A 13374-nucleotide genomic window follows, 5' to 3' on the forward strand; every position below is an offset into this window, starting at 1 on the left:
CCTGCTCCTGTGTGTGTCAGTACTTACTTCTGTAACATCACTGACAGGTCATCGCCTACCCCGACCACAACATACACTCCTGCTCCTGTGTGTGTCAGTACTTACTTCTGTAACATCACTGACAGGTCATCGCCTACCCCGACCACAACATACACTCCTGCTCCTGTGTGTGTCAGTACTTACTTCTGTAACATCACTGACAGGTCATCTCCTACCCCCACCACAACATACACTCCTGCTCCTGTGTGTGTCAGTACTTACTTCTGTAACATCACTGACAGGTCATCTCCTACCCCCACCACAACATACACTCCTGTTCCTATGTGTGTCAGTACTTACTTCTGTAACATCACTGACAGGTCATCGCCTACCCCCACCACAACATACACTCCTGCTCCTGTGTGTGTCAGTACTTACTTCTGTAACATCACTGACAGGTCATCGCCTACCCCGACCATTGATCTGAGTGGTCCACCACAACATACACTCCTGCTCCTGTGTGTGTCAGTACTTACTTCTGTAACATCACTGACAGGTCATCGCCTACCCCGACCATAGAAATGAGTGGCCCATCACAACATACACTCCTGCTCCTGTGTGTGTCAGTACTTACTTCTGTAACATCACTGACAGGTCATCTCCTACCCCGACCATTGATCTGAGTGGTCCACCACAACATACACTCCTTAAAAAACAATTCAATTAAGACAACTGTCCGTCTTCTCTCATTTTCAGAAATCGAATTCCCATAATCCAAAGAATATATCATAATATATGCTTAGGAGAAATATCATCTTCCTATCTGACTAATTCAAGGCTTCAGAAACGAAACACTACACTTCATTAACATTTGTGGCCATCCAATACAGGCCGACTTGGGTGGAGAGGTGTCCATTATACGATTGATTTGCTTACTGAGTCCTACCAATCAATTTATTGATTAAGTCATTAAGGATCCCCTCGATCTACCTGGTCCAGGATGCTTGATTGGCCACAGCCATTAGACCACATCGAAGATGCCATAATGGACGCTCATTATTGTCGGGATTAGGGGACGAAATACAGCTAGATTAGGATGGATTAGTTTTCTGATTTGTTGCAGAAATGTGGGAGAACATAGGAAGACGCAGGTGTTGCCGATTTAGCAAATTATGAGCGACTATTTTAAGAAGAAGCACAGAGTTATGTGGAACATGTTTTCTTTTTTCGAAGAAACGGTAAACAAATTATTCTAGTCTTGAATTACTCATAATGAGTTTGAGAGAGAGTGTGATTCAGTGAGTTTCGGAAAGGGAGTGACGGTGGAATGTGTTTTACACTCAAGAAATATCCTAGCTAAACAATAGGCGTTCCCCATGTGGTGAAAGTGTTCTCACGGCAAGCAGACAGAAGCCAAGTTGCCCATCTACCCTATCTTCCAGTCCCACAAATGAAAATAGTGGAAGATTCTTTTCTTAAACACGCAGTAAAGCAGGTTTCTTCAGATTCCTTAGATCAATTTTAGAAATCCCATGAGCAATCACAATATAGTACAAGTTGAATTCTAAAAGTAACCTCCTATACTCTAACACAGGCTTAAGATAGTCATAGTGCTAAGATTGCTTTGTGCAAGTGGGCCCTGTGTCTCAACAACATATACAGATTGGGAGGTTGAGTGAGTGAGTGTGTGAGTGAGTGAGTGAGTGAGTGAGTGAGTGAGTGTGTGAGTGTGTGAGTGAGTGAGTGAGTGAGTGAGTGAGTGTGTGAGTGAGTGAGTGAGTGAGTGAGTGAGTGAGTGAGTAGTGAGTGAGTGAGTGAGTGAGTGAGTGAGTGAGTGAGTGAGTGAGTGAGTGAGTGAGTGAGTGTGTGAGTGAGTGAGTGAGTGAGTGTGTGAGTGAGTGAGTGAGTGAGTAGTGAGTGAGTGAGTGAGTGAGTGAGTGAGTGAGTGTGTGAGTGAGTGAGTGAGTGAGTGAGTGTGTGAGTGAGTGAGTGAGTGAGTGAGTGAGTGAGTGTGTGAGTGAGTGAGTGAGTGAGTGAGTGAGTGAGTGAGTGTGTGAGTGAGTGAGTGAGTGAGTGAGTGAGTGAGTGAGTGAGTGTGTGAGTGAGTGAGTGAGTGAGTGAGTGTGTGAGTGAGTGAGTGAGTGAGTGTGTGAGTGAGTGAGTGAGTGAGTGAGTGTGTGAGTGAGTGAGTGAGTGTGTGAGTGAGTGTGTGAGTGTGTGAGTGAGTGTGTGAGTGAGTGAGTGAGTGAGTGTGTGAGTGAGTGAGTGAGTGTGTGAGTGAGTGAGTGAGTGAGTGAGTGAGTGAGTGAGTGAGTGTGTGAGTGAGTGTGTGAGTGAGTGAGTGAGTGAGTGAGTATGGTGTGACACTGTTTTAGCACTATTCCAGCAATATCACACACCCTAGTGTTGGGGTCATTGCTCATAACATCAAGCACTTGTTATTCTGGATTATTAAAGTATGGGCTGCTGCATTATAGCTGCAACATTGCAGACCTTCGTAGAAATCAACAAACAAAGACAATTACTGCTCTCAGAGACACTCTCCCCCTGCCAGACGAGTACAAACGTTTATTTATATGAACAGTGTAGTAAGTACACAACTGTAACCTTAAACATGAAGTAATTATTCCATTAGGTCCTATTACAACTTCAATACAAAATAACACTCATTAATCTTGTTTTTGTCTCGTGCAAAATAACCTGTAATTTATACAACTACACCTTGGCTATAGAAGTGACTGTCTAATGACGACGATTCAACCCCATGCTACAGGTGGCATGCATGTTATATTAAACCCCTAAAACACAAAAGCTTATCTCTTCCATAACACTGTTTTCACAATTCACACATTGGACAGATCCTCCAGTGACTCCATCACGCACCCAAACCTTCCGTGTACAATTGTTCTACCATGAAATTTTTTTGATAAAAAATGACACTAAGGAATTTACATTTCAAGATATCTGCCATTCGTCTCTGGAGACGTTATAAAAACCAGCATTTGTATCAAAGATGCTCTTGTAGTATCAGAATAAAGGATTTTATGCAAATGCAATTCAGTATAAGCCATCAACACGACACATGCAGGCCGGTACTTTAACTACAAACATAAAATGATTTGTATACACACAGAGATAAAATTGTCGGCGACATAATGGCAGACTCTTGAGAGCTACCTCATACCCTCTCTTTACACCAACACAGAACAATTCTGTCTTGAGTTGAATAGATACGCCTTTCACAACACCCCCTGCCCGAGTATTCCACCACACTGGCCACTGAAGGAACAAGGCAACATGTCCTTGTACAAGTCAATGCATGGATATGTAATTTTGTTCACGCAGTAAAATGACAAGGAAATCAAATTGTAGAGGTTTCAGCTAGAAACTCCCTCTCAATTACCTTCAAATCACCATTAAAAAAACAAATTCTTTCACTGTAACAATACCATTTTTCGGGTTGATAAAGTTTAAGAAAGTTAAACTTTATTCAATACCCTTCGGTGTTAAGAAAAAACCCTATGTTGTTAGTGTGATTATGTTTACCCTTCCAAAGACGATTGAATACCAACCTTCTTGTCTGAAGCATGCATGTCTCATGTGAAGAGGGTTCTTAAAGCTAGCTATAAAATAGAAAAAATCCTACCTCGTATACAAAACTTTGTATTGGGTATACCATCGGTACTCTCATGCTATACATTGATGACATTTTGCACGTCTCTATACCCACAAGTCCCTCGTATCAATAAAACCACGACGCCCAAATGAACCAAATCAAAATCTCCACTCATAAACCAAACCAGCTCTAAAGGTTAACCCCGACTACTGCGATCTTGCCCCAGTAAATATTTCATCCAGTAAATACCTGTGACTGTGGATAATCTCCCAATTCTAAGCTCTGATAACGGAAAAGTCGGATCGGACTTGGGATTGGAAATGGATAGGACCCAAGCCTTCAGATCTTTACGATTCTGCCAATGTTAATTGTTCCTGATCATTGAAGGAGAACACCATACGTTTCCTAATGAGAGGGACTTGATCAAGGTAGATTATCCCCCTGCTACCTGAGAATACATTGGCGTAAACAGGCAAAGCAAAGATATGGTGATAAATTCAGTTTTGACATACTAAAAATGCTTTGTGAAAGAAAAATCTTTATGTGATAATGAATATTGATTTCCATGACCATGATTTGGTCCACATCTACAACTGAATCAAATTGCAGACTCTATAAAGTCCTACCTTATAAGCACATACAGACTCTATAAAGTCCTACCTTATAAGCACATACAGATTCTATAAAGTCCTACCTTATAAGCACATACAGACTCTATAAAGTCCTACCTTATAAGCACATACAGACTCTATAAAGTCCGACCTTATAAGCACATACAGACTCTATAAAGTCCTACCTTATAAGCACATACAGACTCTATAAAGTCCTACCTTATAAGCACATTTGAAGAGGGAGTTATTGTATCAATTCTAATTCTGCTCAAGAAGAAACTGTGTCTTGCACTATTTCACAAATCAAATCAAGTTCACTAATAGAACATTTCTGTAATATTTACGTTGTACAGCGTGCTTTATTTTGCTTAATATGTTTTCATCATTCAAACTCTAAAATGGCAATGTGTTGCATCAATTTGGTTAGAAACATGCAACTGGCAAGGATATTTTCTTTCATTTGTTTTAATCCCCTCAAAAAACATGACAACATTAACAGGAAATTAGATAAGAAACGCATTAAACTGAAACACATGTCCCAATAAATTTACAGATGTCTCTTGGTCCTCCCAGTTTCAAACATAATCTCAGAACATTACATTTTTTCAGCCTCAAAATTATTTTTTGACTGTTTAGTTTCTGTACAAATTGTCAACAATTATGTCTCTTATAACCTTCCCAACTCATAAAGCTTCTTAAATATTCCCATTAAATGATTATTTAAAAAAAGTTAAAACTAATTTTCCCCAAATGCTGTCTCTAATTGCTAACATTAACGATGTAATTTCATCTCCACAAATCTATCTCTCCTCAGGATGTCTTTTGAGTGCAAATTGAAATGTAAGTTTTACTTGTGTTATCTTCTTCCGGACGTTCGTACATTATCAACATTTTAAAACCACATGTTTTCCACGCAATAAATGTTTACGGTGTAAATTTGGAAAAATATTGCTTTAATGATTTGTTGAAAAGTACATAGCATGACTTAGAGAGATATGTATTCTATCAAATTACAATAATCTGAAAAACACAAATTAACAGCAAATTTTGGGAGCCTTAAAACATCTGATCTGTCCTTTCTGTTCAGTTCAAGGAAGGTTTAAACAACTCACAGAAACAACACAAGGGGAAATTTCCCGAAAACACAAGATGATTATTATTCCGATTACTTAATTACCACATCTGGACAATTGTTACAGTTTCCGATTTGAGGAGATGACACAACACACAACAATGGCTGACTATTGGAATTAGTGAGTGATCAAGGTTCTAGTGCTGGTTTTAGTGTTTTGAGGATTAATTATGTCACAGCGTTTCACCTTATTGACAAAAGCTCCAAATGAAAAGTAGTTAATGTTTCCCATTTTGTTGAAAAACACCAAATTTTGCAGTAAAATCACAAGACAATACAGGTACAAGCAGACCAAATTAGTCTCCTATCTGTTCTTGTCTGAAACAATTATTTCAGTAAATCTTCAAATTCTTCCAAATAAATTGCATTAATGCCAGGGATGAAAAACTAATGTCATGTGACTTGTGCTTTTGTCATGAATCACAGTCAACTGTGAAACATGACATTTAGGACACATTAAAGACAAGCAGCTTTATCTACTTTATCTGATTCACGTCATCAAAAGGCAGACCTGTCCTGGCCCACAGTCACAATGAGTGGTACGGAGGCCATGTTCTGGATTCAGTGGGATCCTGGGTCATTGGGCCGTCTCGTCATCACGTGGCAAGATCAAATGTGTTGGTTGTACAATTGGGATACGATGACATGCATCAACCAAGTTACAGCAAGCATGGGTTGCTGAAGACTAGTCTAACCCAGATCTTCACAGGTATCAAATATGTAGTGTCATGTTAACAAGATGTTGACAGACGAATGGGCAGCCACAGTTTTAAGTTTTTCACAATATTCGACCAATAGCACCAGGCTGAAGAATAGTCTAACCCAGATCTTCACAGGTATCAAATATGTAGTGTCATGTTAACAAGATGTTGACAGACGAATGGGCAGCCACAGTTTTAAGTTTTTCACAATATTCCACCAATTGCACCAGAACACCAAGATTGGGTTTACACACTGCAAACAAGGGAGAATAGAACCAGGGTCTTCGGTGCTACAAGCAAACACCTCAACCACTAGGACACCATCCACCCCAAAAATGAAGGCATAAAATTAAGAGAGAAAAAGCTGATTGTGAGTGAGTTGGCACCATGTGGGGGAATTGAACCCAGGCCTTCGTTGTAATGAGGGAACACTTTAACCACTAGGCTACCCCAGTGTCCCAGTATATTGTGAAGGGTGAGAGAAGGTGAGAGGAAAAGAAAGATGCGAGAGGAAAAGAAAGACGAGAGGAAAAGAAAGAATGAAGGGAAAAGTGAGACAGAGTGACGGAAGAACTAGATTTTACAATCCAACATCTCAAGTAGTAACAAGTCTTGTTCGTGATGCAAAGTTTTTTTGGAGAACCACAAAGGTAGACAACTCTTCTTAAATGGCATCGAAACACCATATGTCTGAACCATTCAAAATAAAAGAGAAGTATTTTTCCTAACAGTAAAGAAAACCAATCCATGAGACTCTCTGTAAGTCAGTCTGTGTTTGATAACTACGTTCCTGACAGTTTGCCAAAGAAACACAGATATCCTTCAATCTGTCATTTTGCGAGTGATGTCGCTGGAAACAACCTGTTTACTTTGACATCGGGGCACATAAACCCGTTTGAAGTAGGCGATAAAGGCATGTTTATCAGTCATGTTTATCAGTCAACATATCGTTGTAATTCTGCCTCTATAATTACAGAACTTTTGACCCTGATTAATGGACCATACATCTCCACTGACAACACATGCCTCCGAGCTGTTCGACTTTCCGCAAAATATGGAAATAGATTGCGGCATATTTTTCTACATCTCAAAAACTGACATAAACACTTACTGATACTCAGAAATAATGTTGGAAAAAAAAACGCATCTCTCAAAGGAATGGTAACATGGTTGGCTGTTTGAATCTCCATAATGTGTTGTTAATATTGATTTGCATAGCATATCCCAGTTAGAGAACGTACCACTGTGACCGGTGTGATGGAAGCGACACTGGAATGTCTTCGCATCTTACCTTCCTGTGCGTCAGGCAGAACTATGCTTAAACTTGTCATTGTTGTGACCTTTGAACTCATGAAAACATTCATCTCCATATTGTTTTGCTTATTTTCGCTTATACAGAACGTGGTGTGGTGTTACTAGTTTGAGGGAATGAGGTGTGATTATGGTATGGCGCCTGGTTTGAGGCGTTGTGGTATTGAATGGTGTGGCCTGGTGTGGTTTGCAGTGAGTGAGTGAGTGAGTGACACAGGCTAAGGAACATGTAACCATTTAGGACATATATATGTACTACTTGTACAGAACACCACAGCCCAGGTATGGAGCTCACAAACCAAAGATCATAATCATAAAAAATAAGTATTTTCAGGGGATCAACCTACTGTCATCAATCATCATAATTATCATCGTAACGAAGCAATGTACTTCTCTCTCGGCACAATCTCTCCATCTTCGTCAATCATGATGGAAAATGTTGGTGAATATTCTCTCCTGCTGAACTGGTGTGGCTGCTTTCAGGTCTCTTCAAAATGAAGACAAAATTCCCGCAACAACTTGAGCTGAATATTAATTCTATCTGAGGGAGACAGTAGTAGAATCACTGTCATACCTCCCTGATGATTTGACAACAGATGCAGACAGCAAGGAAGTGAGACAAGGAAGATGACATCGACAGCACACATCAACAGCAGTTATTTCAGAAATCCAAATATTGTAAAATATAAGTCATCTAGTAAATCTTCTGAAATAATATTTATATTGCTATTTTCTTCTTTTTATAAGTGAATTGGATATCACACATATATCTCAATATTTCCCTTGTCGTAAACACTGCCCACTTCATGGTAATCACACATATATCTCAATATTTCCCTTGTCGTAAACACTGCCTACTTCATGGTTACCACACATACATCTCAATATTTCCCTTGTCGTTAACACTGCCTACTTTATGGTAATCACACATACATCTCAATATTTCCCTACTCGTAAACAATGTCTCCGTCATAATTATCACACATACATCTCATTATTTCCTAGTCGTAAACACTGTCTACGTCCTAATTATCACACATACATCTCAATATTTCCCTAATCGTAAACACTGCCTATTTCATGGTTATCACACATACATCTCAATATTTCCCTAGTCGTAAACACTGCCCACTTCATGGTTATCACGTATACATACATCTCAATATTTCACTAATCGTAAACACTGCCTACTTTATGGTAATCACACATACATCTCAATATTTCCCTTGTCGTTAACACTGCCCACTTTATGGTAATCACACATACATCTCAATATTTCCCTCGTCGTAAACACTAAGTCATAATTATCACACATACATCTCAATATTTCCCTAGTCGTAAACACTGCCCACTATGATCTGAATGTAATCTTACAATTTCCCATGTAAGCGTCTGGCCATGACATCACAGAGCTACATGCAGGCACATCACACAATCACATAACAGACAGCCCCATGATCAATGTCACAGCAAAACATGACGGTATTGATTAGTGAATTGACACACGTACACAGCAGCCTATCCAGGCAACATGCAATCAGCAAGCAGTGCATATAGAACAACCCTCCTGTCTATATATGCCCAAGATAATATTCTAAGTGTATATTTCTATCAATTATTAACATTTAATTATTCCTTTGGCAAAAAACACATGTTTACATAATGAATTTGTAAACACTGGGCTTTGAATCTGCCTTCAAGTCTCATCAACAATAAGTAGCACAACCTCAGCAAGAAGCAGCCACTTGAACAATAGTGACAACACAGCAATGAGCCTAAAATGGGAGAAAAGTTCACTTGTTGAAAATGTTTACTGAGTTGGTGAATACCATGAACTTATTTGTGGTGCTGACAAACCAAGGCACAGACTTGCAGATCCTGGCATGGATAACGGATGCAACTCTTCACAGCAATGTGGTGTCTTGTTTAGCGATCTATTCTGTCCTTGGGGAAAAGAATGGGGTACTGGGGATCTATTCTGTCCTGGGGAACAAGCATGGGGTACTGGGGATCTATTCTGTACTGGGAGACAAGCATGGGGTACTGGCAATCTATTCTGTCCTGGGCGACAAGAATGGGGTACTGGGGATCTCTGTCCCAGAATCTCTGTGGGTATTAATATCTGTATCTCTGTCGAAAGGAAAGTGTGAGGCTGAGTGTTCCACAATCAGCAATATGACAGCAATGTTAATAATCAAGTCAGGACCAGGCGCAGATAACATGAGCAACGATCTGGCCACACAATCAGCCATGTCACTGACCACCAGATGCAGCTGGGACTTCACCAGTGGTGTTCATGGGACCTTGTCTGACCTGGATCCTTAAGGGGGGAGGGGGGGGGGGGGGGGAGGGGATCAAGGAGCTTAGGCCTCACTGATTGTCAGTGAAACATTCATGTCATTTTCACCACTATTACTCCCAATGGAATCTGTGTCAGAGACTGGGTATCCTCAAGTGTCTTGTTGATATTTTATATTTATTTATATTTTAACTTACCTCAACATACCCCAAATACAAAATCACATCATGTACAAGCTAGCCTGAATTTGTTAGAAACAAGTATTTGTCACAGAGTGACGAAATATCCCCCGCCATATACACCATAGTACCAAATATGAAGACAATCCAGCGATTAGTTCTTGAGATATTGTGGCAACACCGTTTTCCAACTCCAAAAACAGATTTGCCTGCTGTGACCTTGAAAATGGGGTCAAGGTCACCAAATCTGACAGGTGTATGCGGTGTCTGTATATACACTATAGTTCCAAATATGAAGACAATCCAGCGATTAGTTCTTGAGATATCGCGGCAACACCGTTTTCCAACTCTAAAAGCAGATTGTCTGCTGTGACCTTGAAAATGGGATCAAGGTCACCAAAACCGACTGGTGTCTGCGGAGTCTGTATATACACCATAGTTCCAAATATGAAGACAATCCAGTGTTTAGTTCTTGAGATATCGCGGCAACACCGTTTTCCAACTCCAAAAGCAGATTTGCCTGCTGTGACCTTGAAAATGGGGTCAAGGTCACCAAAACCGACTGGTGTCTGCGGTGTCTGTATATACACCATAGCTCCAAATATGAAGACAATCCAGTGTTTAGTTCTTGAGATATCGCGGCAACACCGTTTTCCAACTCTAAAAGCAGATTGTCTGCTGTGACCTTGAAAATGGGATCAAGGTCACCAAAACCGACTGGTGTCTGCGGAGTCTGTATATACACCATAGTTCCAAATATGAAGACAATCCAGTGTTTAGTTCTTGAGATATCGCGGCAACACCGTTTTCCAACTCTAAAAGCAGATTTGTCTGCTGTGACCTTGAAAATGGGATCAAGGTCACCAAAACCGACTGGTGTCTGCGGAGTCTGTATATACACCATAGTTCCAAATATGAAGACAATCCAGTGTTTAGTTCTTGAGATATCGCGGCAACAAACAGGTGGGACGTACGGACGGACGGACGGACGGACGGACGGACGGACGGACGGACGTACGGACGGTCGTGAATACTATATCGAAATATATCGAAATACAGAAACTAATTGTCACTGTGTCACAACTGAAAAACACGCTGTGTCAACAACATTGCAGTGAAAAATGAATGGATATACAAAACAGTTTGTCATCAACTTTCAGACCATCAATCAACAACACTGTATCTCTGGCCGGCAACAATGGCAGCCAGATTCAGCATGGGAAAGTTTGAGAGTGCTAGTACTACACAAATAACGTTCTAATATCTTCTATAACATTGGAAAACCCTATATATCCCTCTTGTAATAATATAAGATAGCTACACCATAACAGGCAAAGAACAATGAAGAACGAGCGTGGCTTATTTCATGACAAAACATTGTGCTGTCATGACATCATTTCTGGTGACACGAACGTGCACTCGCAATTTGGTGACGTTATAAATTGGACAAGATTATCTTTTAGAGGGAAGTGTCTAGTATGTTGTTCCTCATAGGTGTAGCTGGGTCACGCAGATGAACGCAGTGGCCGAACTATCACATTAAAAAGTGGGTAAGATATGACAATTAGTACTGGGAGAAAAAGTACAGATAATTGACTTGAACATTGTGAGAATATCGAGGCAATACCAAATGTAACCTTCCCCTGTTTATAAACTGACTTGTCCGACATTGCGGAGTTCAAATTGTATTCAGGAAGTCTTCGTTATTTAAACATGAGTAAGTGTTTTATAAATCATTTACATTTTATGGACATCACAAAAATGGCTGTGCAAAATCTCAACAACTAGACTATGGAGGTAGTCCCGTCATGGCATTTTCTCCCTGTAGTGTTTATTGAACTCCTACTCATCGTTTATTTTTTAAATAAAAAGCAAAAGTAAAGGTCTAATTATGAACTGTAAAATTATCCTAGATACTTCAGGGTTTCAGATCAGTTTAAAATCATGGACTGATTATCATCCAATTTTTTCAAACAATCTCTAAGCTGCTGCAATTAGCTGTGCAGAGTTGTGTCCCTTGGATATGCCAGAAACCTTTGTAAAGATCATTGGTTTGAATCCCAGTTTTCCACAATTATGTTTCTATTTTTGTCAGCACCAAACCCTGTGCTCGTTGTTTCACCAAAGAGGTAAACGTCTTAGGCTTTCCTCACACACGAGCGAGTGAGTTGGGTTTAACGCCACTTATAGCGTGTCAGCTTAATGTGGGAGGAAAGCCCCAAGTGATGCAGGTCTCAGACGTTTAACACTTCGGTGAAACCCACGAGCACGGGTATGGTGCTGACAAACCTAGAAACATAATCAGGGCGAACCTGGATTCGAACCCACAATCATAGGTTTCTGGCATGCCTCATGGATGCAACTCTGCACAGCGAATCGGGGTGCCTTAGACGACTTGGCCACCCACGCTCCCTCCTCCCACACGAAGCTGACACGCCGTGATATAACTAGAACACTGTTCAAATCAGTATTAAACCCAACTCACTCACTCACTGATAAAGTCATGTAAAATATCTCAATGTCATCTACTAAAATTACCGCTGCTTCCATGAATTTCGCCAACTACCTAAATACCTCTGGAGTGTGACAGGGATGTCCCGTGGGAGCCTTTGGGATGGTTGTAATTGAGTGAGTGAGTTTGGTTTTACGCCGCTTTTAGCAATATTCCAGCAATATTATGGTGGGGGACACCAGAAATGGGTTTTACCCATGTTGGGCACGAACCTGGGTCTTCAGCGTGATGAGCAAACGCTTTAACCGCTAGGCTACCCGACCACCCCGGGATGGTTGTAAGATATACCTACATGGATGAATATTTTTTTGTCTCTCATTGCATATGCCATTTCTTGAAACCGATTTCAGGATGAAATTTATTTTTCAAATATTGATAGGGATGGACATTAATTTAATAAAATATATAATTAATAAACGTTAAAACAAATAATCCCAAACATGCTTAAAACTACTTTTCAAATAAAACACAGCAACAAAAGTTTTTCTTCAATTTCCACTTTCAAAAAATAAGGGCCAACAGAAGAAAATAGATTTGTGTGATCTTAAAATATTGAACAAAATAGCAATTCATGTTTTCAATTAAGACTATATCATTCTGGGTTTTTTCTATACTGGAAATGCAAACTATTGTAATTGGGTAAAAGAAACTATGCAGCTTTCAAAATATAGAAATTAAACTGTAAATTTAAGAATGCTAGGTAACCAATTAACAATGCTACATTGACTACCAACAGGAATATTATTTATCTGCCAACAATGCCATGTATAAAACACCTCAATGTTACCAAAGGTTCCTAAAGAGAATGTTATCTATATCTCCTCCCTTGACATGATATAAACATCATATGAACATCAGTGTTAATCAAATAAAAGTGACAACAACCATTCCATAATCATAAGAAATCTCTACCAAAAGCAGAGACTATTGTACGATTCCGACACCATCATGAGCCTGAGCACTATCAAATAGTGATGACACCAGGTGTTCGCGGAAAGGTGAGTATGTCCAGCCCCACCGGTGGCACCCAGCAC

The 13374-nt window shown here is 40.0% G+C and overlaps 1 protein-coding gene across 9 annotated transcripts in view; it reads right to left on the minus strand.

Moving 5' to 3' along the window:
* LOC124119305 (nuclear hormone receptor HR96-like) overlaps nt 1–13374 on the minus strand; it is a 259199-nt gene that overhangs the window by 109321 nt on the left and 136504 nt on the right. Inside the window, exon 1 of one of the 9 annotated variants that reach the window (XM_048402575.1) lies at nt 3626–3673. The exons of the other annotated variants lie outside the window; for them this stretch is intronic. Within the exon in view, the coding sequence (XP_048258532.1) occupies nt 3626–3670 (45 nt within the window). The 5' untranslated portion in view covers nt 3671–3673. Of the gene's footprint in view, nt 1–3625; nt 3674–13374 lie in introns of those variants that run through there. 9 annotated transcript variants of the gene reach the window in all.

Source organism: Haliotis rufescens, unplaced genomic scaffold, assembly GCF_023055435.1.
Source record: "Haliotis rufescens isolate VD_foot unplaced genomic scaffold, xgHalRufe1.0.p SCAF_27, whole genome shotgun sequence".
In the NCBI taxonomy this organism is placed as follows: Eukaryota; Metazoa; Mollusca; class Gastropoda; order Lepetellida; family Haliotidae; genus Haliotis; species Haliotis rufescens.